At 37.8% G+C, this 27,919-nt stretch overlaps 1 protein-coding gene across 5 annotated transcripts in view; it reads left to right on the top strand.

The window, feature by feature from the left end:
* Window positions 1–27,919, top strand: part of LOC126183672 (protein N-terminal glutamine amidohydrolase) — an 80,278-nt gene that overhangs the window by 15,693 nt on the left and 36,666 nt on the right. For all 5 annotated transcript variants that reach the window (XM_049925831.1, XM_049925832.1, XM_049925830.1 and 2 more), the window contains exon 2: window positions 7,857–8,010. In XM_049925831.1, coding sequence (XP_049781788.1) covers window positions 7,857–8,010 — 154 coding nt within the window. The remainder of the gene's footprint in view (window positions 1–7,856; window positions 8,011–27,919) is intronic.

Below are 27,919 nucleotides of genomic sequence, written 5' to 3'. Positions count from 1 at the left end.
GTAATATTTACCATAAGTATTTCATTTTGTTACCATGATACCCTCAAAAGTAAAAGGGATTGACCTCATTTACAAATATACCAGCAGCCCAACAGCTTATACCCCTTGTCAGCTTGAAACTATATGTACATCAACTAATGGCACAAATTGTGCATCCATCTGCATATTTTAAAGCGTTAAACAATGTATTAACCCAACCTAAGGCAGTTATTACATGTAACAGATATAATCTTGAGAAACCCCTACTTTGGAAAGCTTGCTCTCATCCAACCACTCCTTCCACCATCTCTCTCTTCCCCTTCTCTTCCTTTGCTTCTGCCTCCAGCTTTTCATTCCTATCAGTGAATCCCAACCAAAATTGTTATTTATGTAAAATTTTACCACTGTTGTTGTTGTCTTCAGTCCAGAGACTGGTTTGATGCAGCTCTCCATGCTACTCTATCCTGTGCAAGGTTCTTCATCTCCCAGTACCTACTGCAACCTACATCCATCTGAATCTGCTTAGTATATTCATCTCTTGGTCTCCCCCTACGATTTTTACCCTCCACGCTGCCCTCCAATACTAAATTGGTGATCCCTTGATGCCTCAGAACATGTCCTACCAACCGATCCCTTCTTCTGGTCAAGTTGTGCCACAAACTCCTCTTCTCCCCAATCCTATTCAATACTTCCTCATTAGTTATGTGATCTACCCATCTAATCCTCAGCATTCTTCTGTAGCACCACATTTCGAAAGCTTCTATTCTCTTCTTGTCCAAACTATTTACCGTCCATGTTTCACTTCCATACATGGCTACACTCCATACAAATACTTTCAGAAATGACTTCCTGACACTTAAATCTATACTCGATGTTAACAAATTTCTCTTCTTCAGAAACGCTTTCCTTGCCATTGCCAGTCTACATTTTATATCCTCTCTACTTCGACCATCATCAGTTATTTTTCTCCCCAAATAGCAAAACTCCTTTACTACTTTAAGTGTCTCATTTCCTAATCTAATTCCCTCAGCATCACCCGACTTAATTCGACTACATTCCATTATCCTCGTTTTTGCTTTTGTTGATGTTCATCTTATATCCTCCATTCAAGACACTGTCCATTCCGTTCAACTGCTCTTCCAAGTCCTTTGCTGTCTCTGACAGAATTACAATGTCATCGGCGAACCTCAAAGTTTTTATTTCTTCTCCATGGATTTTAATACCTGCTCCAAATTTTTCTTTTGTTTCCTTTACTGCTTGCTCAATATACAGATTGAATAACATCGGGGAGAGGCTACAACCCTGTCTTATTCCCTTTCCAACCACTGCTTCCCTTTCATGTCCCTCGACTCCTATAACTGGCATCTGGTTTCTGTACAAATTGTAAATAGCCGTTCGTTCCCTGTATTTTACCCCTGCCGCCTTCAGAATTTGAAAGAGAGTATTCCAGTCAACACTATCAAAAACTTTCTCTAAGTCTACAGATGCTAGAAACATAGGTTTGCCTTTCCTTAATATTTCTTCTAAGATAAGTCGTAAGGTCAGTATTGCCTCACGTGTTCCAGTATTTCTACGGAATCCAAACTGATCTTCCCCGAGGTCGGCTTCTACTAGTTTTTCCATTCGTCTGTAAAGAATTCGTGTTAGTATTTTGCAGCTGTGGCTTATTAAACTGATTGTTCGGTATTTTTTACATCTGTCAACACCTGCTTTCTTTGGGATTGGAATTATTATATTCTTCTTGAAGTCTGAGGGTATTTCGCCTGTTTCATACATCTTGCTCACCAGATTGTAGAGTTTTGTCAGGACTGGCTCTCCCAAGGCCGTCAGTAGTTCCAATGGAATGTTGTCTACTCCGGGGGCCTTGTTTCGACTCAGGTCTTTCAGTGCTCTGTCAAACTTATTCTGTACTAATGTTGTTACAATGTATTTTCTTTGTACTTTGTGATAATGTTTCTCTTCAATTATATAATGCTTGCACCTATAGACAACATAATTATTGTAATTAAAGCTTGCAACATGTAATCTGATTATTTAAATGAATATGAAGTTTAAGCTATATTAACTTTACAAAATACCACATGAAATATTTATTCCAATGCATGTATTAAACGCCTCAAAACAATGGTCTCCAAAATCCGTTAAAACTTATTCTGTACTAATGTTGTTACAATGTATTTTCTTTGTACTTTGTGATAATGTTTCTCTTCAGTTATATAATCCTTGCACCTAATATTTACCAGACGCCATACTTTTTTACGAAATATGACAGTATATATGTCATGTGTTCAGACGGTGAAAGAAACCTGTGACTGCTGGAGGTACTCTTATTTTATTTTTCCATTAGATATATGTTTAGTTTTTGTCAAAAGAAATCAAAGACCATGCTCTGAAATAGTGTTCTGTTTCTCCACCAGACAGTGCCATAAGTTCCACCGAAAAATCACCACACACACACACACACACACACACACAATAGTAACAAATGTAAATCAACCTGATGATGGAGGTTTAAGGGGAGATGGTGGCAGAAATAATGAAAAATTTACAAATTATTTTTCTTTGCTTATTTCATAATAAATATAATTGAGATTATTATCCAAAAAATTTTCCTTGAAATTTGAACTACAAATGGCATAAAAAACATTAAAACCCAAAGCAGTGTAATGCGCCAAGCCCACTTTTCAATGTACCAAATGGAGGAAAAATTTTATTGCAGAATTTGGCCTGTTAACCTAGAAAATGAAGCTTTAGAAGGCTGTGATTTTTTGTATACGTAACAGCAGTGTTGTACTGAAGGCTGTGGAGCCATTTTCTGGTTCAGTGTGGTGTAGAAGGGTGGGGAGTGCTGTAAAAAAGTTTTGTGCTGTTCAGTGGAATTCGGGTGACGCTTGATTTTTTGTGCCATTCGTTGTGCAAGGTTGAATCTGTTGATCCCTTTTTACAATGCCTAGGCCTGGTAAAGTATTTAAAAAATATAGTAAGTCCCATATTTCCAATATAAAGCGAAAAACTGACATTGAGGTTAGGGTCGGGCATACAGATGCAAACATTAGCTTGTCTCCAAGTGCATCTAAAATAAAACTTGGAACAGGGATTGTGTCAGAAGAAACAAATCATGACAGAAATACAGGTTTCAGAATTGTGGATATGGAAATGTGGCAGAAGCACTTAGAAAAGCCTGCAAGTGCTCTGTTTGTGGAGGAAATGTGGATTTGGTTGATGATGATGGAAAGAGAGAAGGTCTGGTTTGCACATTGCACATTTTGTGTCAAAACTGTGATACTGACAGACCATTAAAGACATCAGAGGTCAGTAATAGAATCTATGAAGCCAATATGAGATTTGCTTATGGACTAAGATGTATAGGGATTGGAAGAGATGGTGGAAACCTTTTATGTGGTATTATGAACATGCCTAGTCCACCCCTAAAATTTTCTGCAATGAATACTGCTCTCCTCAATGTAGTTGCAGAAGTAAGTGAAGAAAGCATGATAATGGCAGTCCTGGGGGCAATTCAAGAACATTGTGAAGCAATGATATAGCAGTCACCTGTGACAGTTCCTGGATGTAGAGGGGGGCATACTTAACTGCATGGAGTTTCAACAATCATTAGTGTCGACACTGGAAAAGTATTAGACTTAGAGGTGATGTCTAAATATTGTTCTGCATGTTCCTTGCACAAGAAATATATTGATGCAGGTAAAGGAAAAGAGTGGCAAGAAGCCCATAAAGCTGTTTGTAGCAGAAATTATGCAGGCTCCAGTGGCGGGATGGAAGCTGCAGGTACGAAATTCATTTTCCCTAGATCATTGCAAAAGTATGGAGTAAGATAAGTACAGTATTTAGGAAATGGAGACTCAAGTGCTTTCAAGAATGTAGTTGAAAGTCAGCCCTATGGAAAAGTTTGCGCTATTGAGAAACTGGAGTGCTTAGGCCATATTCAGAGGAGGATGGGTGGACGACTCCATAGACTTGTTGCAGACAATAAAGGCAAGCTACTAGAGGATGGGAAGCCACTGGGAGGTAAAAATAGACTTACAAAAAAGAGAATTGACAGCCTACAAGTCTATTATGGTGCTGCAATTAGAAGTAACCTCACAAGCTTGGACAGTATGAGGAAAGCAGTATGGGCCATTTGGTTTCATTACTTGTCAACAGACACTACATCTCAACATGGCCTCTGTTCTAATGAATGGTGCAAATTTGTGAAAAGTAAGGGAAGTGGGGAAGCTTATACCCATAAAAATAACCTTCCTTATAAGGTTTCACTGGCCGTTAAATCAACTGCTAGAAAAATGTCTGCATGGGAAAACACAGATCCCAAATGAAAGTTTCAATGCTCTTATTTGGAAAAGATGTCCAAAGACTGTGTTTGTTTCCGATTTGGTGGTGAAGATTTCTGCTTTGGAAGCTGCAGCATTGTTTAATGATGGGAATGTGGCAAGACTTCACATCCTCAGCAAGTAGGGCTTTACATCTGGAGTCTTCACTGAGCAGATACTGCAGATCGATAAGGAAAGAATTGTGAAGGCGGAGACTTCAGTCCAGAACATACAAAAAATTGCTAGGCAAAGGAGCAGAGAAGCTAAAAGAGCTGTAGGGGATGATGAGGAAGAAATGGAATATGGATATGGGCAGTTTTAGCTAAGGTAGGATAGATTTTTTTACATGTCATCCAAACTTTAAAATGATTTTTCTGCAACTGAAGGTTTTCTGCTTTCAGGAACACATATATCAGAAACTACTGGAAGGATTGCAATTAAATTTGGCACACCTATTCTTTTACTTTGAAGCAATATTTAAGTGGAACAAAATTTTAATCGAGATACTATACACCGTTTTGTGGTTGATAATATATTGAAAAGTTTGCTTGTAAAAAATGTTCGAATCCAAAATATCGCAGAAAATAATAGTATTAATTTACCAAAAAGTTACTGCACTCAATTGTACACCTATTAGTGTAAATTATTTTACCATTAAAAAAATTGCCAAATTTGCCCCAAAATTATGAAAAAGTGTACCTTAAAATAATAATGCAATAAAAAATTCAAAATTATCTCACTGCATTAGATTGTTAATAAAAATTCTGAATTTTTTAAAAAATCATATTAGATTTCTATGTGTAAAATTTCAATGAGATTGAACAAAAAATGGCAAAGATATGGATTTACAAAAATATCAGTGCAAGACTGCCACCATCTCCCCTTAAACCTTTGAAATGCATCGTGAAGATAAACAGGGACTGGTAACAGTAAATTTGTTGTTGCATTCAGCATAATTATTGTGTTTGAGTAAAAGTATTTGTCTCATTGCAAGTTTTTGATACTTACTTTTACTATACTGTAGCAATTCTTCCCTTGTATGCTTCAAGTTTCATTGGGCTATGTCACTTTGTAGTGACAGTGTGTGAAAGTTAGTTTCATCCTTAATGTTTTGCATACCAGTGTGTTACAGAATGATGGGATGAAACCATTTTTATATATTTTATCTAGTATCATTTGTTCATTCATCTGTAGACAGATTTCTTAGTATAGGTATCATGGTTAAACATACATACATACATGGATTGTTTATTGAAGTATTGCATAAAATGATGATGGCAGAAACAGGACATACATAAGCATGTCATGATATGACGTAGACTATTTGTTACTGAATTATATAAGGCAAAATTAAAGGAACAGAAAAAACCTGATTCAAACAAGAGTTTGTACATGTGCCCTTGCTTTAGACACATTTATCTATAAGCACATACCTTTTGTGTGTAGTTGCTGTCAAGTTTGTGTAGGTTTCTGATATATTGTAAGGAAATACTAGTCATGTAAAGGTTAGTTTTCATTTCAATGCTGATTTTCACTTCAATATTGACAGCCTTTTTATTCTCATTATATCATATGGGAGACTGTCGTAATCTTTGAAGAACTGTTGGTAGTTGGTTTATTGATAACTAAAAGTCTATTGAAGGTGTGAAACAAGGTAAATGGGGGGAATGTGAATACAGAATCTAAAGAGATAAAAACACAGAGAAGACACCATAGGAATATTACACCGAAGCACCAAAGAAACGGGTATAGGTATGTGTATTCAAATACAGAGATATGTAAAGAGGCAGAATATGGCACTGTGGTCAGCAACACCTGTGTAAGACAAGTGTCTGGCAGTTCTTAGATCGGTTATTGCTGCTGCAGTGGCAGGGTTAACAAGATTTAGGTGAGTTTGAACGTGGTGAAGTCGGCACATGAGCGATGCAACACAGCATCTCCAAGAGAGCGATGAAGAGGAGATTGTTCCATACAACCATTTCAAGAATGTACTGTGAATATCAGGAATCTGGTAAAACATCAAATCTCCATCGCTGTGGCTGGAAAAAGATCCTGCAAGAATGGGACCGACGAAGACTGAAGAGAATCATTCAACATGGCAGAAGTGCAATCCTTCCACAAATTGCTGCAGATTTCAATGTCGGGCTGTCAACGTGTGTCATCGTCACCAGGGCCCATCAACACCGACATTGGACTGTTGATGGCTGGAAACATGTTGCCTGGTCAGATGAGTCTTGTTTCAAATTGTATCGAGGGGATGGACGTGTATGGGTATGGAGACAACCTCATGAATCCGTGGACCCTGCATGTCAGCAGGGTACTGTTGAAGCTGGTGGAGGATGTGTAATGGCACAGGGTGTGTGCAGTTGGAGTGATATGGGACCCCTGATACGTCTAGATATGACGCTAACAGGTGACATGTATGTAAGCATCCTGTCTGATCACCTACATCCATTCATGTCTATTGTGCATTCCGATGAACTTCCGCAATTCCAGCGGGACAGTGCAACACCTCACACATCCAGAATTGCTATAGAGTGCCTCCAGGAACACTCTTCTGAGTTTAAATGCTTTCACTGGCCACTAAACTCCCCAGACAAGAACATTATTGGATGCCTTGCAAGGTGCTATTCAGGAGAGATCTCCATCCCCTTGTACTCATATGGATTTACTGACAGCCCAGCAGGATTCATGGTGTCAATTCCCTCCAGCACCACCTCAGACGACAGTAGAGTCCATGCTACATCGTGATGCGGCACTTCTTTGTTGCGGGGGCCCTACACGATATTAGGCAGGTGTACCAATTTCTTTGGTTCTTCAGTGTATAATAAGAGGTTTGGTAAGTTCTGTGAAGTAAATACAAAATTTGTAGGTCAGATAGACAACAATTCACTTTAGTTTCTGTTGTGTGCTGCAGAAACACATTGAGTGTCCCATGTCTCCTGATGCTTTGTAGGGGGTTAAAGAGTTTTGAACAGTGTTTGTGATACATGATCATATTTCATATGAAGGAGGTATTTTGGTGTGATTAATACTCTCATTTTTTTCTACACTCATGTTAAAGTGACAATAGCTTTTTTAGCTTAATAGTAAACTTCAATGACATTTGGTGATCCTTGGAAACAAGTGTCATGTAGGATTTATAGTTGTTTGCAAAATAAATAAATAAATAAAAACTCATAATTGCATAATATTTTAAGTGTGAGAGCTAAGACATTAAAAGGAGCCTTCTTAGTCAATGAACACATAAGAATGAAGGTGAAACTGTAATCTGACAGCAATTTTGGTGCTCTCATTCTGATCATACTGGCTGCTGTTATCATGAAACTGTTTCATTAAAAACATTAATCAGCATCACATCATTGTATGTGTCTTTCTATAGGCTCTCACGCACTGTTGAAATAGCTTTTCCAAGTGATAATGTGCTTCTATATCTTTATAGAAAAAAGATGAAGTAATTTCATCTTAGATGTGTTTATCATTAATACCTACATACTGTATAGGTCATTAAATGTTAATTCTAGTTTACCGGTTTTACCTGCTTATTTTCAGTGAAGAAAATGTGTGGCATTTATGTCATGCTGTAAGTAATCACCATCCTAAGGAACTCCAGCACTGTTATGTAGTATTTGTGTCAAACGATCACCGTACTGTCCCATTATGGAGGCAGAAAGCCGGGCATGAAGAAGAAAAACTTGTCATATGGGTAAGTTTCTTTCTATTATGTTGTTCTGTAACTAGTAAACCTTATTCAGAACATAAACTGAGAAACTGTGTGTCAACATATTGTTTAATTAAGAAACAACAATCTGATTTTAAACATTTATGAGTTTTAGTACAGTCTAAATTGTAAATGGTAATTTACAAATACATTACTGAGACCTGCTCGTAGCCCTGTTAAGATATCAGTATTATACTCTGTCACATTGATTCGTCAAAGTGCAGGAAAACTTCACCATTCACTAAACAATATAGTGAGTGGTTCCCACTTCACTAGCAGTTTTATTAGCACACTTTTGTTTAATCTTGTTTCAGTACTTCTTACAAATCACTTCATGACAACTAGTATAATATAGCCACATAAAAAGGCTATAACTAGCTGAAACTAGCAATAGGGTCATTCCATGCCAAGTGGTCTAGAAATTTGTGCATGACCATCACAGATTTTGATGAAATTTCGTATGAACAATCGCACTTGTCCCTAACGACCATAGGTAGTCTCACAATCATTAATTAAATACTCCCAGAGATATAGTCATTTGTTTGACCTCATAGTGCAGCTGTCAACTGTGCACCCATGAGTTTTTGGTAACCTTAGAGACATAATATCTCAGCTAAATTTTTGGGAAAGAAACAAAATGAGTTCATTTTTTACTTTTTGTGCTCTCTTCAATGAAATAATAAAAAAAAGATTTCCGAAGTGATTTGCATACAGCCAAGATCCGGAAAAAGACACTTGAAAATAATGTGAAGTTAGTCAATTTTTCTAAAAATGCCAAAAATGGCTATTTTTGGTGCACTTATTACAAAAAAGTTTTGGTGCAAACTTTTACACTGTTTTCATTAGAAAGGCTATGTCATCAATCACCAAAACTACATTTTGTGTTTTGTTTTTCCTGTAATGTGGCCAAATAAGGCACCGGAGATCATAGTGGTAAAATCGTTGCATAACAGCTGCAGCACACATCGTATAAATAGCCTTCAAGTTTTACGCCATTGCCACATTGTGTAAATACTGGAGAAGTTCACAGCAGAGTTCCTGACATTTCTTGAAATGGATTCGTGTTAGAGAATTATTGGTATGTCTTTATTGTGTAATGCTATTGATGTGCTACTTTAATTCCAGTTTAAGGTCTAGCGTACTTGGTGTTTGCATAGTTCGCAGTTAATGCGGAACATTAGTGTACACTTGAAAAATTGCATAAATTTGTTGGTTAGGTCTATGGTGACGTAAACACTGCTGGTTCCTTTTAAAGTGAGAAAACCAGCATCCCCATCACCATAGGGACCATGCCTGATAACTGTGCACCAGCAGCCACAGGTGAGTTTCTTTAGCACAGATTCCCAAACATAAGGGTCTCTTCACACAGGATCCCAACCAGGTGATACATTTCTATAAGTCTAAGAGGCTAAAGCTAGAAGAGGTCTCATTCATGATCCTAAGCGTATGTTTTCTACAATTTTTAAAATTTTCATTAGTTTGCTGTAAAATGTCATGACAAAAACTACAGTATTGGCCACATGTTATCACTGACAGGATTATTTGGGAAGAAATTTTTGTAAGACAGTATCCAAAAAATTACACTTTCCAAATGTGATTACCTTAAATTATTAGAGGCACAAAAAAGAGAAATCTGTTATTTTTATTGAAGTCCTTATTCTATTTCATTTTTTATAAAAGATTTGCATAGATGTCAAAAGATTACTGCCTTGCAGTTAAGCTCATTTGCTAGTGATCAGGACTTTCAATATTATTTTCCACAGAGAATACAAAACAATTGCAGAACATAACAGATGTCAGATTTGATTTGAGTACAAGCGGGATATGGGCCAATATAGTTTCATGTATATCCCACAATTACTTCCACAAATCTCTAGACCACAGAATTACGCCCCAGAAAGAGATGGGTGGATAGAGTTGAAGAAGATATGAAAAATCTGGGTGTCAGAGGATGGAGGCTGAAAGCCATGGATTGGATAGAATGGCAGGATATTGTGATGCAGGCCAAGGCGCATCAAGGGCTGTAGAGCTGAGGAGTTAGTAAGAAAGACCACTTGGCATGGAACGACTCAATACTTTTATTATCCTGCATGACTGTGACTGAATGATATAATTTTAAATACATTCACATGCAATTTTAATTAAACGTAAAGTAAAATCTATAGGTCTTATGGAGAAATTCTTTTAAAATAGCTGGGATTGCATTAGTTTGTTGGAATAACTATAATTGTGCAACTTGTTTTTTCTCTATCCCTTAACTGACAATTAAGATTAGTAGACAAGTTAGGTTTCAGTTCATGCTACAATAATAGCAATAGATTTTGTTCACACCCAATTTGTTGACAAAATTGAAGTTTCAGTAATGACGGAAAGAATTTTTTGTGAAATAATTGAACACCTAAAACTAATAGTTTTGCATCCTACTCATGATGGGAAATATGTTTGACTTGTTGGCAACAGTCAGACACAAAATCTTTGGAGGACATTCATAATGAGACTTGGATCAGTAATCAAGAAGTAATTGTGGCAACAAAGTACAGAAAGCTGTAAAAGTAAAATGGATCTGAAAGCACCCATTTAATTTGTTTGTTTCAAGTAGCATTTGTGTAGCTATATTGGGGTGAATAGGGACAAGGCGAAAAATACCGGAAATAGTTCTGGTGACACATGTAACTTAAAAATATTTAATTTGATGATAGACAAAATTTACTTTTAACAACTTTATTTACTTACTGGTTACCCTCATTCCAGTGTTTCACAATGCCTAGGACATATAAAAAGAGATCCTCGATCGAACATACATCGTCCTGTTGATGAAAAGATTATAAAGCAGGCAGTTCAGGCAGTTGCTCGTGGAATGTCTATAAGAAAAGCAGAAAAAAAAATTGAAATTTCTTAATCTGCCCTACAACGTTATGTGAAGAAATCAAGAGACACGCTTGCTAGGAATGTTGAGTTCAGGGAGAAAGGTGGTCAGACTTGCCTTCCTAATCATCTTGAAGAACAACTTGTTGAATGTCTTACAGTTTGTGCAGGTTGGGGATATCCATTAAGTGCCTTTGGCTTGTGTTACTTTGTAAAATATCACTTGGACAGAGAGGGCAAGAATGTAGCTAAATTTAAAGATAACATGCTTGGATATGAGTGGGTGCTTGGCTTCCTCACTAGACACAAAACAAAACTCTCCCAACGATTGTGCCAAAATATTAAAAGGAGCCAAGCACAAGTGTCCCCAGCAGTTATCAACACTTACTTTGATGAGTTGACAGCATCAGTGGAAGATACTGGAGCCAGTGTACCACCACATCTGATAATAAACTATGATGAGACTGCTCTCTCTGATGACCCAGGCTGACGAAAACTTATTTTTAAAAGAGGTTGCAAATACCCATAGAGGGTGATGAATCAAAGCAAGTCCAGTGTATCTGTCATGTTTGCAGCATCTGCTTCTGGGATGCTGTTACCCCCCTATGTAATCTACAAAGCAGCTTATATGTATGACTTGTGGACTGAAGGCGGCCCTCCAAGTGCCTTTTATAACCGCAGTAAGTCTGGCTGGATGGATGGAAATTGCTTCCTTGACTGGTTCCGGAGAGTTATAATACCTTACTGTCGGCAATTTGAGGGGAGGAAGCTCGTGACAGGTGACAATTTAAGTTCTCACTTATCACCAACTGTTATCAGGCTATGCGAGGACCATAACATCTCGTTTGTATTCCTTCCCGCAAATTCGATGCATCTGACACAACCATTAGATATCACCCTATTCCGACCACTCAAGATAAACTGGAGAAAAGTTCTCGAGAATCCAAAGCAAATGACAAATGTAGAGCATTTGAGAAAAAGTATATTCCATCTCTTCTGAAGAAAACATTAAATTTAATGGAAGAAGCATTGGAAGATAATATCCAATCTGGTTTTCAAAAGGCAGGTATATTTCCTCTTAACCGGGAGAAAGTACTTGACAACTTGCCAATCGAACATGAAGAAAATGAAGGAACTGCTGCCCCAACCTCTACAACAGACAGTCTGACAGAATTTTTAAAAATAATGCGTTATGGGAATGATGACACAGAGCAGACAAGGGGTCGGAAAGAGAGACTGAATGTCCCAGCCAGTCGCAGTGTTACTCTAGCAGACTTTCAGAAAACTAATGTAGATGACCATGAACAGTTATCAGATGAAGAAGAAGAAGAAACCATTCCAGATGACCTACACTCTTCTGTAGAAGATGCGCAAAATGGTGATGCAGCCACTGCAGATGAGATAAACAATTGAAAGGAAGGAGACTGGGTTAAGGTCAAGTTTTCTTACGATAAGTGTGTGAAGGTGTTCATTGGAAAGGTTCTTCAAATTGATAAAGAAAATGGACAATACAATGGAACATTTCTTCGCCAATCGAACAAGTGCTCCAATGTGTTTGTTTTTCCTGATGTGCCCGATGAGTGTGTTTTCTCAAAAGCTGATATTCTTGGTATTTTGAAGGCACCAACTGTGCGAAGAGGACGTTACACCTTCAAACCAAACCTATTTATGTAATGACTGATTTCTTTGGATAATCGATTTGCTCATTTTTTGTTAGCCCTTATGTGTATAATTGTAAATTGTATTGTAAAAATTATAGTTATGGGTTTAAAATAAACAAAAGTTCTTTTATACTGCTACATTTATGTAATAAATATCATGAAATTCATCTTCAAAAGAAAAATTATGTCCCTATACAGCCCACCAGATATTTGGACAGGGAACACAGTGGTAAATAAATACATGTCCCTTTTCACCCCAACATTGGGGGAATAGGAACACAAACAAGAGAAATATATACATGTGTAAGAAAAAGGAGAACAGATTTTTATTATATGGCATGGATTGCATGAACAGTGTTACACAATATAAAAATATTACCTTCCGTACAGAAGTTATTTACTGTTCACAAGTGACAAAAGAAACACAAAACTGTCCCTATTCACCCCAGTTTACGGTACATGTATTTGTAGTTTACAACTATAAATAAGAAAAGCACCATAAGTGGCAGTGTAGCTTTGCAAACGTGTAAATCAGTATTGTTTCTGCTCAGTTCGCTTCTGTCAGCAAATCATAGCCCAAGATATGAGACATCAAGAAAACATAACCATCATCGCATGGGATTGATGGAAGAATTTAAATCATGCTGTGTGAGGAGTATGGGAGCTTCATATGGAATCACTAGGGTCTTCTCCTATTCACAACCAAATTATCACCTTCTTACATAAACTTGACATCGAATGGTCAGGCTGTCACTACAAACTTACTCAACAAATAGTAAAATAATACTGAATAAATATTGAAATAAAAATCGCTGTGTTCTGTTGTATCATCAGGAACATGTTTGTGTAATGTCACTTATCCTCTGCTGTGATTGGTTGATAGAATGAGCCCAAAATGTTTAGTTGATGTAATGAAGTTAAAAATTAACAATAATTACTTTTTGAGAATGAAGTGACAACATATTGTTGCATTAAGAACTGCAATAAAAAAATTAAAGTTAAGTAGTTTATATATGTTTCAGGGAATTGTGAGAACTTGACACTAACTAAATCTACTTAATGCAACAAAAAGTGCGCACACACTTATATGAATAGTTAAATATTCCCGGTGTTTTATTAGGTTCAAAATTAACTACTTAAAATAGATTAAGAAAACAAGTGTGCATGTCCGCAGCTCGTGGTCGTGCGGTAGCGTTCTCGCTTCCCACGCCCGGGTTCCCGGGTTCGATTCCCGGCGGGGTCAGGGATTTTCTCTGCCTCATGATGACTGGGTGTTGTGTGATGTCCTTAGGTTAGTTAGGTTTAAGTAGTTCTAAGTTCTAGGGGACTGATGACCATAGATGTTAAGTCCCATAGTGCTCAGAGCCATTTGAACCATTTTGAACAAGTGTGCATTATACTGATGTCCTTTGTACGTCTAGGAGTAGGTTAAATATAGCATAATGATCAGTCTTATATTTAAAAATGAACTGATGAAAAGGGAGAGATTACCTATTATCGATATCATAATAGCCATAATACCCTCCTCTAGTTGCTCATACTCGCAAGAATCAGTCATGAGACAAAATAAGAATAACATAGAATTGCTCCCTTCAGCAATGGGGTGTTGTAGGAAGTGCATGGATGCAGAAAAAAAGTCTTCAGCTAGACCAATGGTAGTTTGCATACGAAATCAGAACATTCGTAGGTCCCTTTAGATAAGCATTATATGCATTCATTGTCTGAAAAGGTAAGTATAATATGCAAGGAACACACTAAATCTCCTTAGTCAAGGAGGGTTGGAGGAACTAGATATGGCTAGCTTAGTTGTCTGCTGCACAATGTATGTTTTTGACAGATTTCTCAAATGGGTGCACTTGTGAAATGGTGCAGGGTACACGAGTGTAATACAGCACAATTTCTTTAACAGAGATAAATATATATGGGGAAGAGTCCCAAAATGAAGTATTCAGTAAAAATGTGTCTTTCAATTGCTACTACTAATACATATAGAATAAATTGAAATTTGGTGCCACACTTTACAAATCTTGTACTTACACTCCAATAAACATATAAAATACATGCAATCAGTATGCACTTACGTAAACATAAACAAAACTGGAGTAATCATCCACTTATGTCAGTATCTACAGATTCTTGGGAGCTATAATTTCTTTCAGTATGTGGGTTAGGCAGGGCAGTAGCAGGAAATAAGGTATCCTTCTTTCTGTAGTTTTTCAAATATACTCATTATTAATAAAGTTGTGATTGTAAATGAGGTAAATTGGATTAAGCATTTTGTTGTGATAATGCAACTTTGTTGTGCAGAGAATTGCTTTCTCTAGTGAAACTTGCTATTTCTGTTGAACTGTAGCTGTTCCAAAAAGTAATTAATTCATAATTAGCAGAATTAGGGCACTTCCTGCAACAGGTCAAGATGTTCTAAAGTGGACGTTAAAGTGGGGGAGGTATAGCAAAGTGTCAAATGACTAGATAGAAAGCATGTGAAAATAAAATTAGAATTGGTGGCTGTTGGTGATAACAGAAGAGTGCATAAGACAGAAGACGACCTGAGCTGGGACAAGATGTAGCCAGTGCTCCAAGTGACAAGAAATTTGCATGTGTCGGTGCAGACATTTGCGGTCAGCTTGTTTACGCTAGTGGTTAGATTAGCCCTACTGTGGATTTGACATAATGCATAAAGCAGAGGTTATCAACAGAATATAAATATAGGAACTAAGGGTTCTGTTTCTGCGAAAAACATTTCAGAAAGGGAATAGATATACTGTGCTAAGGATACTAGTAGGATATGGAAGATATCCATTGCATACATGAAATCATGATAGACTAGGAAAAATAGTCTCACTGGCTAGTTGGGCCACTTTCTTTTTGTCAGGAATGTAAGATCATGCCACAGCAGAAAAAAAAAATTATCTAGTTGTAGTGGATAATCTTGATTTGTGGTTTGACTCCAGAAAGCACATGTGTCTGTCACTTTATTATAACCATAGCATGTTGATATCATCCTGGAGTCCTTAGAAACTTATGTACTTTCCAGAACAAGTGGAAAGCAGTGGATACACTGAAGATATTATATAAGGCTTATCTCTGAGGGTAAGGAGAAATCACAAGCACACAAAGCAGCTGTGAGATCATCCTCCTCATGGCAGATTACTCCCGTTAACAGATTACAACCCAAACAAGATTATTTTTTTCTTTTTAATAGAAGAAGAGGAAGTTTGGTCTGCTCAATTCTCATTTCTACTACAGCCACTTTGCAAGTGTTGCATGGCTCCACATCCTTCTGACAACATATGCACTAAGATACCACTATCTGTCACAAAGCTAAATGATGTACTGTTGAACCCTACATCAATACATGTACTAAGGTAAAGGCATTCATTATATTAGCCATTATGTAACAAAGCTAACATTATTGATCCCATCAATTGTAGGCATCGAACATAAAAGTAACCTACTCATCAGACATAAAACATCAGGACATGTTACCATGCTTAACTTTCTTTATCAGTGAGAAGGCTAACAACCACATTTGTAACATTTTCATTCAGTGCACATAAAGACAAGGGACAAAGTGAATAACACAAAATTTTTCTCATGTATATATTAACCATTAATTAAATACATTGGAAACAGTAGCTCTCCTGGCGGCTACCAGTAACTGTTTTATTCTTTTTACTCTCACACTTCATAGCTGTTCATTTTCCAGCAATTCTTGTATACTTGGTAAAACTGTTCCCTTGGGTGTCGTGGCATCTGTCCTTCCAAAATTATTAATACTAACTGGCAAAAAATATTTCTTCATTCCTTACAGCTGGTTGACAAATACTTCTTTTCACGTGCACTTGCAACTCGTTGAGCAAATTGTTCCTGGGGTCAGGTCCACCAGAATAAATGAGTGCATGGGATTTTATATTTGACCTTCACCCACAAAATCCTTCCCATTCTACTGTATATACAGGGTGTATACGACCCGGGACAACCGGGAGATCCGGGAAGTTTTTCATCCGGGAGAAAACCGGGAAAAACCCGGGAATTGTTTAGAATTCCGGGAATTTTTCATTGTTTTAGTTATCAGTTAAATTCTTGTGATTTTGACTGGTAAGAACCAATACTCTATCAAAGGATATTACTGCATCCCGCTACTGCAGAATAATACTCCAGCAACAAAATATGAACGCGAGGGGGAGGGGGGGGAAACGAAAATAAAACTTAAGTTGCAAAGAAATGCGCCTTAAACAACAACAACACAGTGCTCATACAAGCATCTGCCAACAGCAAAGTGTCAAAGGCTTTAGGAAGACTATGCATTGCCTCCGATGAGTGTGACGTGACAACTGTTCAAATTAGATTTGTTTGAGCAGTTGTGGGTGGGCTCTTGCGCAAGCGCAGTTGAGTCGCGTATGAGTAGTACCTTCTCCCGCTTCTGGTTACAGAAGTGTGGCTGGGCGCCACTACATAATATTGCCTCGGTTTGGAAATATAGTAAATCTGGGGCTGATACAATAATAATAATAATAATAATAATAATAATAATAATAATAATATCGTGTAACAAGTGCCTCCCGTCGGGTAGACCGCTCGCCTGGTGCAAGTCTTTCGATTTGACGCCACTTCGGTGACTTGCGTGTCGATGGGGATGAAATGATGATGATTAGGACAACACAACACCCAGTCCCTGAGCGGAGGAAAATCTCCGACCCAGTCGGGAATCGAACCCAGGCCCTTAGGATTGACAGTCTGTCGCACTGACCACTCAGCTACCGGGGGCAGACTGAGTTGTGGCGGGGAGGTTGTTTGTCTCCACGTGACCTATGTTTACGTTCAGTGATTTTGTTGTTTTCGTTTATTGCTCTCACGTTAAATGATAACAAAACGGATTATTGTGGCCGGGAGCTATCAAATGAATTAAAATACGTTCTCATAATTACTGAAGGCTAAAATATGTTATTAGTTTGAGATTTTATTTCCACCTTTCTGATAGTCAAGCATTACTCGCCTTACAGAACAATGAAGTTATTTTTACCGGTTTGCTAAAGAGAATAGGCTTTTATTAATCTTTTCTGCTGAGGCACTCAATTTATTTGAAATGAAGTATTTAATTTCACACTATTGGCTAGTTTCAACTGTTCGCTGCATTTCAAGTGCACGTATGGCATTATGCCATAATAAGGAACCAAACATGAGATAATACCCTATTGGTACTCTAAAAAGATTTTCATACGAATGTGCATTTTAAGCCGAATTATGCATTTCAGTATGGTTCACGAAATTCAGACGCTCTTGAAGTATTCTCTTTTGTCTTGTTTCTTTTATGACATAATGTAAGATCTTTTTTACACATGTGAACATATGGGCTTCCTGAGTCATCGTAGTTGCGCAAGCGCGGTGACGCCTGTTATCTGGCGCTCTCTTGCAACTACTGAAACGAACCTATTTCTAACAGGTCGTGGGAAGATATTGCTAATGGCGGTTTGAAAAGCATTACATTCAAAGCAGATTTACTTTTACACAAGATGAACTATGTGCGAGAATGTACGATGAATTTCTTAAATCACAAAACGTTTGACTCTCATTTAAAAATCAACTCTTTGAGGACGACCATTTAGAAGAATTTCGAGCCCAGAAGATCAAACATTTACGTCATTATTAAAAATTTCACTGGCACATTTGTGTAATGGAACACGCGCAAAAAATATCAACATTATATGTGGAAGCTTAGCGTCTCTTCCAGCTTATTAATCTTTGAGACCAATATTATATGTGAATGCTATTTATATTAATTTAAACCATTAACTTATTTGTGTGTTCGCGCTACTTAAGACTGATCTTATGCTGTCATCAGCTGGCGAGATCATATGACATGAGCTGTGACTGGCTGACAAAAGCGCATCGCAATCTCGATTTCAGTGCTTCGGAAAGTGAGATGCGGTTTTTGGTGGAATTCAAATTTATACCTTAGTAATACGAAAATATGCAGCGTACATGTTGCTGCACATCAAAGGTCTTTCAAAACGTGTTTTTTCCCCCCTGAGTTTCGTTTTCTAAAGTACCGGGAAATTGTACGTCGGTATATAAAACCATAAACATTCAAAGGATTGATGAGTTTTATAGTGCCGAGGAAGAGTATACTGTCACTTAACGTGGAAAAAGTGTATTTTTCACCCGGGAGAAAATGTATTTTTAACCAGGAAATCCGGGAAAAATCCGGGAATATTTTTTCCTTGTCCACGTATACACCCTGATATAGTTCCATAGTCAGTTGACTTAAGCACAGGAGTGCATCAATCCTCTGATAGGACAGGTCCTTTCCTGCCATTCTCAGGTGCCTGTATAGTACTCTCTCTGCCAAATAGGACTGTTGGTCACCTATTCAGACACTATGCGACCCAAAGTCAACTGCACCAGTAATGCAGTGCAAGAAATCACTCCCTAGGAGCATGTTAAAAACCTGGATTTTCCCATGACAGCACAACTACTGTAAGTGCCAATACTTCTTTATGAATCTTCAAATTAACCTTCTGTGAGTCTACAGGGTTTATTATTTCATTTCCTAACCGACTCAGGTGATGTGATGCTGCCACAAGGCATGCCTGTTGGTGAGGTGGGATAATAATTGGTATCAAAAGTATCTTCACTTTCTTCTCATTTAATTCTCCTGTCATCATCACATTTACCATGTTTCCTAATTCTTGATTCCTCACCAGATTAACCTGAGTCAATGGGAGATGGGGGCAGTGGCTACTCTGGCTCCCAATGCGTTTCCTGCATTTTGGCCTCTATTATTACCTTTGCAGCGAACTCTAACACCCTGTAAATTCCTATTTTGCTCATATCATAGCCTATGACATGCCTGTTACCTATGTCCTATCCCTCTGAAACACTCATACATACGGTGTCCCAGTCATCGGTCACAACTACTTGGTGCGCCACTTACGAAAAAGTGGCGTGCATCAGTCTCACGGCTTCCAGTTGTTGCAGATTGGTTTGCCTCTGCTGTACCACTTCTTTCTTGTAAGGTATTAGGAGACACAACTTTTATTTCATTTCCTATTCTAGGATCAATCCTTTTTACAAAGCCATCAGTTGTGGTCACCTATGCCTTGTGCAACTTCTTATCATTGTGTTAGTGGCATTCTGTCTGCAAATGATTAAAATGTCTTTGGCAGGTTTTTTCCTCAACATGCATAACTTATCCCAATAAAAACTAACACTTGCTTTGTCTTGATGAAACATTACACCAACACATGTGTAAGCATTTCAGAAGAGGTAGCCTTTCTGAGTGGATTTACTGACTCAACATAGCTCTTGGCATCACCAGACAATTTGTGTGATATTCAATTGAAACTCTCTCCATCGTGCATACAAATGACTCGCATCTCTAATATTCTGTAGAAGTGTGTGCAAATTTTCATTCAGCTTTCCTTAAAACGGAATGTACAAAATTACTCAAGGAAACATCTAATAGATTAACTACCATTGCCACAGGTGCTTGTGGGTTTGACACAGTTGCTATAGGGGGATTGGCTTGCATCTTTTTGTCCTCATTAGATGCTGCTGCAGTTGCAACTGCCTGGTTTAAACTTTCTTTCCATTGTTGGCTTTCTGACATGAGTGCAGCAATTTTCTGTTGCAACAGAGTGATCTATATTTGCCTCATCCAGAATACAATAATAATTCCCTTTACAACTAAAGTTCTTGGGCAATGTGCATCTTTTCCCTGAGCTTTATTCCTAACCATTCTTTGTTACATTCTAAAAAATTTCCCGTCTTTTACACAATGAATAGAATAATAAAATAAATAGCATAGTGCCACACTTAAGCTACACGAGACAACAAATCACTAATAATTATAATAGACAAATATTGTCAAGCAAATGTTGCCTCAATGAAGGTGGATATAGCCAACCTTCATCTCATTACTCTGTTAAGCTCTAAATGAAGCTTCAGCAATCAAGGTGGCTTAGAATAATGACAGTTAATCACTCATGGATGTTCTCAGGCTGGGATGAGGATGATGTGGCGGAGCACAGTCGGCTGGCGATACATAATCAACTTGTGACAGTGAGAAACAACCTCATGACCCTCCTTTACAGCAAACAGGCTGGCAGGCAGCTAGCTGTCCTGGTGGTCTGATACATGCATCCACGAGGCGTGCACACAAGATGGGGTCCCTGTATGCAGTGTCATACCTGACAAATTCGAACAGCAAACAGCACGATACTATGCCAAATGGCCTCAACCACATAGAAACAAGAACTGATTACTTCTTGCAGGGCTCACACAAGTGTGCGTGACATAGTGAAATCAGAGGGCTTTGAAAGGGTGATGCAAAAGGGCTGTCCAGCATGCTCTTGCATTGTAAAAAAAATAGTGTGTTTGGTGTGAATGTATTTTCCTGGGTGTACTTTAGTAGCAAAGAACAAGCTAAAAGGTTATAGATTTAATCCCACTTCTGACTCTGTTGTACTGAATGTCCAAGCTAGGTGTGTGGGTGACAGGATAGGCTGTGACTTCATGAGTAGTAAGATGAAGGCATAGTTGACAGCATAGTGATTTATTGGAAAGAAGGGAAGCAGAGTTCCAACATTGGGGCACACATAGCAGAAAACTTCAGTCTCCAAGATCAGTTGGACATGTACAGAGGCCAGTAATAGTGAGAGCAAGCTGCCTCCTAGATCCGCTATATGTAAAACTGGGCCAGTCTGATTGGGAAAAGCTCACTGATGACCTGGGAAGTGCTGCAGAAACAGGGCTGACATCACAGTCAGCACTGGTGGTATGACATGTGGCCCCTTGTCTCCCTGCCCCAGCCTCAGAAGAAGAATCTAAAATATTGATTTAATAGTAGTTACACATTGTACAGGAATACAAACTATCTAAGGTCAGGGTGTTAATACTAAAGTACATAAATTAATTGATCGGACACACACCCTTATGAAATAAAAATGGGTAAGAATCGATACTCTAACAAAGGATATTACTGTGTCCTGCTACTGCAGAATAATACTGCAACAATAGAACAAGAAAAAAATATCAAAATAAAACATAAATTGCATAGGAAATGTGCCATATGCAACAACAAAACACAGTGCTCATACAAGCTGTTTGCCAACAGCAAAATGTGTCAAAGGCTATAGGAAGACGATGCAATGCTTAATAACAACAAATTGCCTCCGATGAGGGTGACGTCACAACTGTTTACATTAGATTCGTTTTAGCAGTTACGAGCGGGCTCATGTGCATGCACAGTTGAGTGGCGTATGAGTTGTACTTTCTCCCCCTTCTGGCCACAGAAATGTGGCTGTTGGCTGTGTAAGCAGTCACAGCAAGCAGCTAGATGCAGCTGGGAAAAATCTTAGTATTGCCCTGGTTTGGAAATATTGTAGATCTGGGGCTGATGTACAGAGCAGTCTGAGTTATAGTGGGGAAGTGGGTAGTCTCCACGTGACCCGTGTTTACATTTAGTGATTTTGCTGCTTCCTCTTTGTTTGCTGCTCTTGCGTCAAATGAAAACTAAATGGATTTCTGTGGCCGGGAGCTATCAAGGGAATTAATGTACATTCACATAATTACGGAAGACTAATACATGTTATTAGTTTCAGATTTTATTTTATTTCCACTTTTCTGACAGTCATGCGTTAATCGCCTTGTAGAACAAGGCAGTCAATATGTTTGAAACGAATTTTAGTTCCATACTATTGGCTAATTTCAACTGCTCGCTGCATTTCAAGTGCACGTTTTCATCTTCTAGCACATATGGCATTATGCCATAATAAAGAATCAAAAATGAGTTAATACAGTACTGGTCCTCCAAGAAAATTTACATCCCGAAACCCACACTGAAAAGCTTAATATCAGGTCAAGGCCTACTTCATTGGGAATCTGGATATATGAATGTGCTCCTTAAGAGTGCACTTTAAATGTGCCATTTTAGTATGGTTCACGAAATTCCAATGCTCATGGAGTATCCTCTGATGTCTTGTTTCTTTTATGACATATGTAAGATCTTTTAATGTATTACACGTACGAACATACGGGCTTCCTGCGTCATAGTAGCTGCCAAAGCGCGGTGGCGCCTGTTATCTGGTGCTCTCTTAAAACTGCTGAAATGAGCCTATTTCTAACAGGTTGCGGGAAAATATTGGGAATGGTGGTTTGAAAAGCATTAATTTCAAAGTAAATTTCCTTTTATGCAAGTTGAACTATGTGCGAGAATGTACGATGAATTTCTTAAATCACAGAGCACTTGATGACAAGCCATTTAGAAGTATTTTGAGCCCAGAAGATGAGACATTCATGTCGTTATTATTGGCATATAGATGTAATGTTACGGGAAGCTCGCTCTCCTCTGCGGTAGCTAATTTATTTGTGGAATACTTTGAGGACAAGTCACTGGACTCTGCTAAAAATTTTCCTGGCACATTTGTGTGCTCTATCTTAAAGTGCAACATGCGCAAAAAATATCAACATTATATGTGAAAGCTTAGCTTCTCTTGCAGCTTATTAACCTTAGAGACCAATATTATATGTGAAAGCTTTGCTTTTCTTGTAGCAACACTATGTATTTTAATTTAAAACATTAACTTTTCCTGTTTGTGTATCCACACTACTTAACAGTGATGTTGCTACTAGCTGACTCCATCATGTGTCCTGGGATCTGAATATCCGCTGTCATTGGCTGGTGAGATCACGAGACATGAGCTATGACTGGTTTACAAAAGCACATCGCAATCTCGATTACAATGGTTCGGAAAGTAACATGCGGTGTTTGGTGGAATTCGAATTTATACTTTCGTAATACGAAAATATGCAGCGTACATGTTGCTGCACATCAAAAATCTTTCCAAAAAAGTGTGTTTTCATCCAGGAGAAAGTGTATTTTTAACCGCGAAATCCGGGAATTTTTTTTCTTGTCAGCGTATACACCCTGTAACAGTATTTTTCGTGGAACCACTGCACAAGCACTTGCTGTTACGTTGTTGATCTGACTCGTAGAGACATGCAGCTGGGGCCTGTCAGACTCTTGACATTCATTCATACATACATCAGGTGGCATCCTATTGAGAGTACTTTTGATGTGGATATAAAATGAAACAATCAGGACAAAGAGGCAAAACAGTCGTGTCGACACCTCTGAATCTCACAAGGTGGATAGTACGGGGCAGGTGGGTTGCTACAAGGTGCAATATGTTTTATCATTTCAGGAAAAGCAGAGAAGTTCCATTGCAATTTGTCAGGCCTTTCTGGGGCCATTTTAGACATTTAAAAGACATTGCTAAAAGTCTGCTGAGCAGCTTGGGAAATATCAAAAGTGTAGTCTATGTGAAAGCTCTGCCAACAACACATCTGATGTAAGGCTTGTGTGTGTGTGTGTGTGTGTGTGTGTGTGTGTGTGTGTGTGTGTGTGTGTGTGTGTGTGTGTGTGTACCTCTACCAGGGGCAAGACAAATTACCACATCCCTAATTAAACTTCCCATGAGTAACCGGCCACAAGCAAATGGAAATTCACGCATCATATTACAATAGAATAGAAGAGAACAGAAGTTTATTGTCTAGTAACAAACAACTTCGTCATTGACTTAATGTACAGGAGACTCATCAGAACACAAAAACTGGTCTACAGTTTTCCTTATATCAGTAATATAATACACTATACTGAATAATTACGAACTTTCAAAAATTAAGTCATAAATACTGTAATTCCTTCAAGAGATGAAATTCATTAAACATATGTTTCAGAGTATGGTTTATGATGCAGATTCGAATCGAGCTGCTGTCACATGCATTTTAGTAGGAAAATGTTCTGTCAGTGAAACATAAATGTCAGAAACAGGTAACTCTTAGGCTTCAGACAGTGTGACCAGTTTCTGTACGAGGTAATCACTTGTTTTAAGTGTAGTGCAAAATGCTTCTGGTAAATGTCCCAATTCTCAAATTTGTCATTAAAGGGCTAGAAAGCTGGAATAGCTTGGCCAGTTTTATAGACCCCAATTCAAATCGCAAAAGTCTTCTAGTAAAACTTGTTGTTTACACTGGACACACAATAAATGACACATTGTTCATAAGCATTACTGTTCGTGTGAATTGTCCAGGACTACTGATGAAATAATCGGCAATAGCACAATTTGAATTACTGTGGTGACAAACTTGTAGGGAAGGCTTAGACTTGTCACTTAGCCAAATGATGTTACAGTCAACTGAAGTAGAAATTAACAGAAATAGTAGACAGCATTAAACTCTAATCAGGCTCAGTTAAAATGAGTCCAAAGAATAACCCATGTTTTGCAGAGTTACCATCAATATTTCAGTTGACTGTGGAGAGGAATTCTTTATGTAGTGGACAAAAGTGAGACTGGGCCTGCGCCCACTTTTCCTTAAATTGGCTTGCTGATGACATGCTGGCCGGAGATACTGTGCCGGTCTCTGTTCACTGCAATTCTTCCTTATCATGACATCAACCATTGATACTTCTGACTGCATTACAAGTGTTAAAACTATTTCAAAATACCTGTGTCATTCACAGCAGTAATTCGTACTGAGTATAATATGTGTTCTTACTACTATAACAAATAAATCAAAAGTAAAACTGCTCATAGTAAATTTACGGACGGGAAAAAGTTTCTTAGAATAAAGCTGTGGCAGCTCTTGTTTCTGGTTTAGTGCACCATTCTGATGGCAGAAATTGTCATTACAGGCAGAGTAAAAAATGGACTACAGTGAAGTTTACCGATATAGAATTGTGACACTGTATCAGTAGCTAGACACCAAAACAGTGAAATAAGCAAAGACTGATTTCCAATTTTCTTGGTAGTTCTGTAAGTTACAACTGGATCAAGTGAAATACATGTTTGATATAACTAAGGGAATTTTTGACTTACGGTGTGCCACATGGCCAGTAAAGGTATTGTGTTTTCAGTTACAACTGTGTTTATAGGAAATAAGAATTGAGAGTAATGTTCGTTGTGGTTACTTCACAGTGAGGTACTGCATTTGAGACAAGGTTAATTATTGAGTGCAATAAGGTTTTGTGATAGTGAAATGAGTGTGGCTTCAAACACCTCTGTACAGTTTACTGATGAAACGCAATTAACGTGCTGTTGCAAATAGTCTACCAAATTAAATGCAGAGGCTTAGTTTCCTGAGATACTAACTTTTGTTGTAATCTTCTGTAAAAAAGAGAGTTGACTGTTGAATATCAAATAGTTATGATCTGAGCAAACAGGTTATTAGTTTAAATGTTACGAATATTATGAAATTTGTAAATATACCAACATAAGATGAAATGAGTACAATGAGAAAATCGAAGAAATTAATTCATATGGAAGCACACTGACAGTTATTCTCTTGCATGCCTTTCGTGAATGGGACAGGGAAGGGGGGAGTGATAATGGTACCAATAATACCCTCCACCACTCACTGTAAGGTGGCTTGAGAAGTATAAATGCAGATGGAGCCTCAGGAACTTGCACTCTGATTTCTTCTTGCTCCATGTAATAGTGTGTTTACATTTTGTCTTCGCTACCAAAATGATTTAGAGTTCCCTGCAACTGTTACAGATATTTCCATCTTCAAATCAATAATGCTAATGTTACAAGAAAACTGTGGAATAGATAAATAACTGGAATAGCAGATGAGGTTTCTAATGTGCTCTACCAGCCCCTAGTTGCAGATTCCGATTTTAAAATACAACCTTAACCAGATGACTGTATAACAAGTTTCACCATGCTAAGCTCTCACTTGGATGTCTTTCTTTCAGTCAACATTGTCTGACATTTTCAGGCAGATGATAAATGGTAACCTAATAGCAAGTTATTGTGTAATGTCTTTCAGGACAAGAGATAAATGGCACAGGATCACACCATGAGAGAATTGAAAAGATAATGCCTTTCTCAGTCTTCTTTTGGCATTAGGCTCTCTGTAGCCATGACCATATATTGAAATCTTCACATGGAAGAAGTGGATAGACTGTATGATTAAGTGGGTGAGACACCAGGTCTGGTTTTGCGGCTGTCCTAAGTGTGGGAATGAAGGCTTACCCTGTTTTGCATATGCAGTAATCTTATTCTTAGGGAATGAGAAATTATTTTTAACAGAATCAACCACCACTTGGGTGATGTTTGATTGCATCCATAGGTGTCTTAAGGTCTATGATATTTTATTAGTGTGTGGCCAAGTAAACTCCTCATACTGAAATTAATATGAAAGTCAGTACTAAATGTTCTACACGCAATCTGATGAGCATGCTACATGGCAGACCCTATTGACTGGAGTGTCACGTGGTACTACTCCTTGCCACTGTGTGTCATCCTCCCACCTGCCTTTTTATGTGCACACCTTTTTAGTTCAGTGAGAAACATATAGATGCAGAGTTCAAATTCATGAAACCACGGGGACCTTCCTCAGTTATTTGTGGCCATTTCATGCTGATGTTTGCTGGACCTTCTATGAAAATATTTTAATGACATAGCCTCCTCCTGGTACAAGCACAGGTTCCTTAAAAACTTTTGGTTCAGACACAGTATTCTCCATTGATAACTTGTTTAAAAGTATGGACAATTTCTAAAATGTTATGAATGCAATTTTATTGAATTGCAGATCATCTGTTGTACTCTAGCTAAGAGCAGCAAAATGAAACAACTATATTTTTATGTTCTAATAGATTTGTGTCATTAAATATTATTATATTGAAAAGTTTGATAATAGGCGTTATGCAAAACAAACATTGAGATGAAACTTGTGATTTTTGGTGAAAAAGTTTCTGAAATTTAGAAAAAATAGATGTGTAGAAATGACTTTCATTTGGCATTTGTTTATATTTGTATGCATGACTCCAGCATTGTAATAATTTTATATCATAGGTGATTCTTTTATCTTTCCAGTGACATAAAATTAAGTTGTAGTTGTTACAAACAAATCATAGTTTTGTTTCCGAAGTGGCAAAAATACGGAGTCAGCTGTAGTAGAATTTACAAAAGTTGTACTTGATGCTCTTGATAAAGATGAGTGTGTCACAGCCATATTTTTGGATCTTTCTAAGGTGTTTGATACAGTTGACCACAAGATTCTATTAAATAAATTAGAAGCATTAGGAATAAGAGGGGTAGCTAACAACTGGTCTTGATCATACCTAACAGATAGGGTACAAAGAGTAGAGATAACACATACTTCAAATAGATCCAAACATTTAGTAAAACACTTCTTAGAACCAAACTACATTAATATAGGTGTTTCGCAAGGTAGCATATTAGGATCAATACTGTTCCTGATATACGTCAATGACTTTCCCAGTAGTGTTACTCATGGTGAAAAAATCCTCTTCGCTGAAGACAGCAATATTATAGTCACTGAGAAAACAAGAGAATTCC

Source organism: Schistocerca cancellata, chromosome 4 (genome assembly GCF_023864275.1).
Source record: "Schistocerca cancellata isolate TAMUIC-IGC-003103 chromosome 4, iqSchCanc2.1, whole genome shotgun sequence".
In the NCBI taxonomy this organism is placed as follows: domain Eukaryota; kingdom Metazoa; phylum Arthropoda; class Insecta; order Orthoptera; family Acrididae; genus Schistocerca; species Schistocerca cancellata.
Note: the sequence above shows the minus strand (reverse complement) of the source record. Positions and strands in the feature narration are given on the sequence as shown.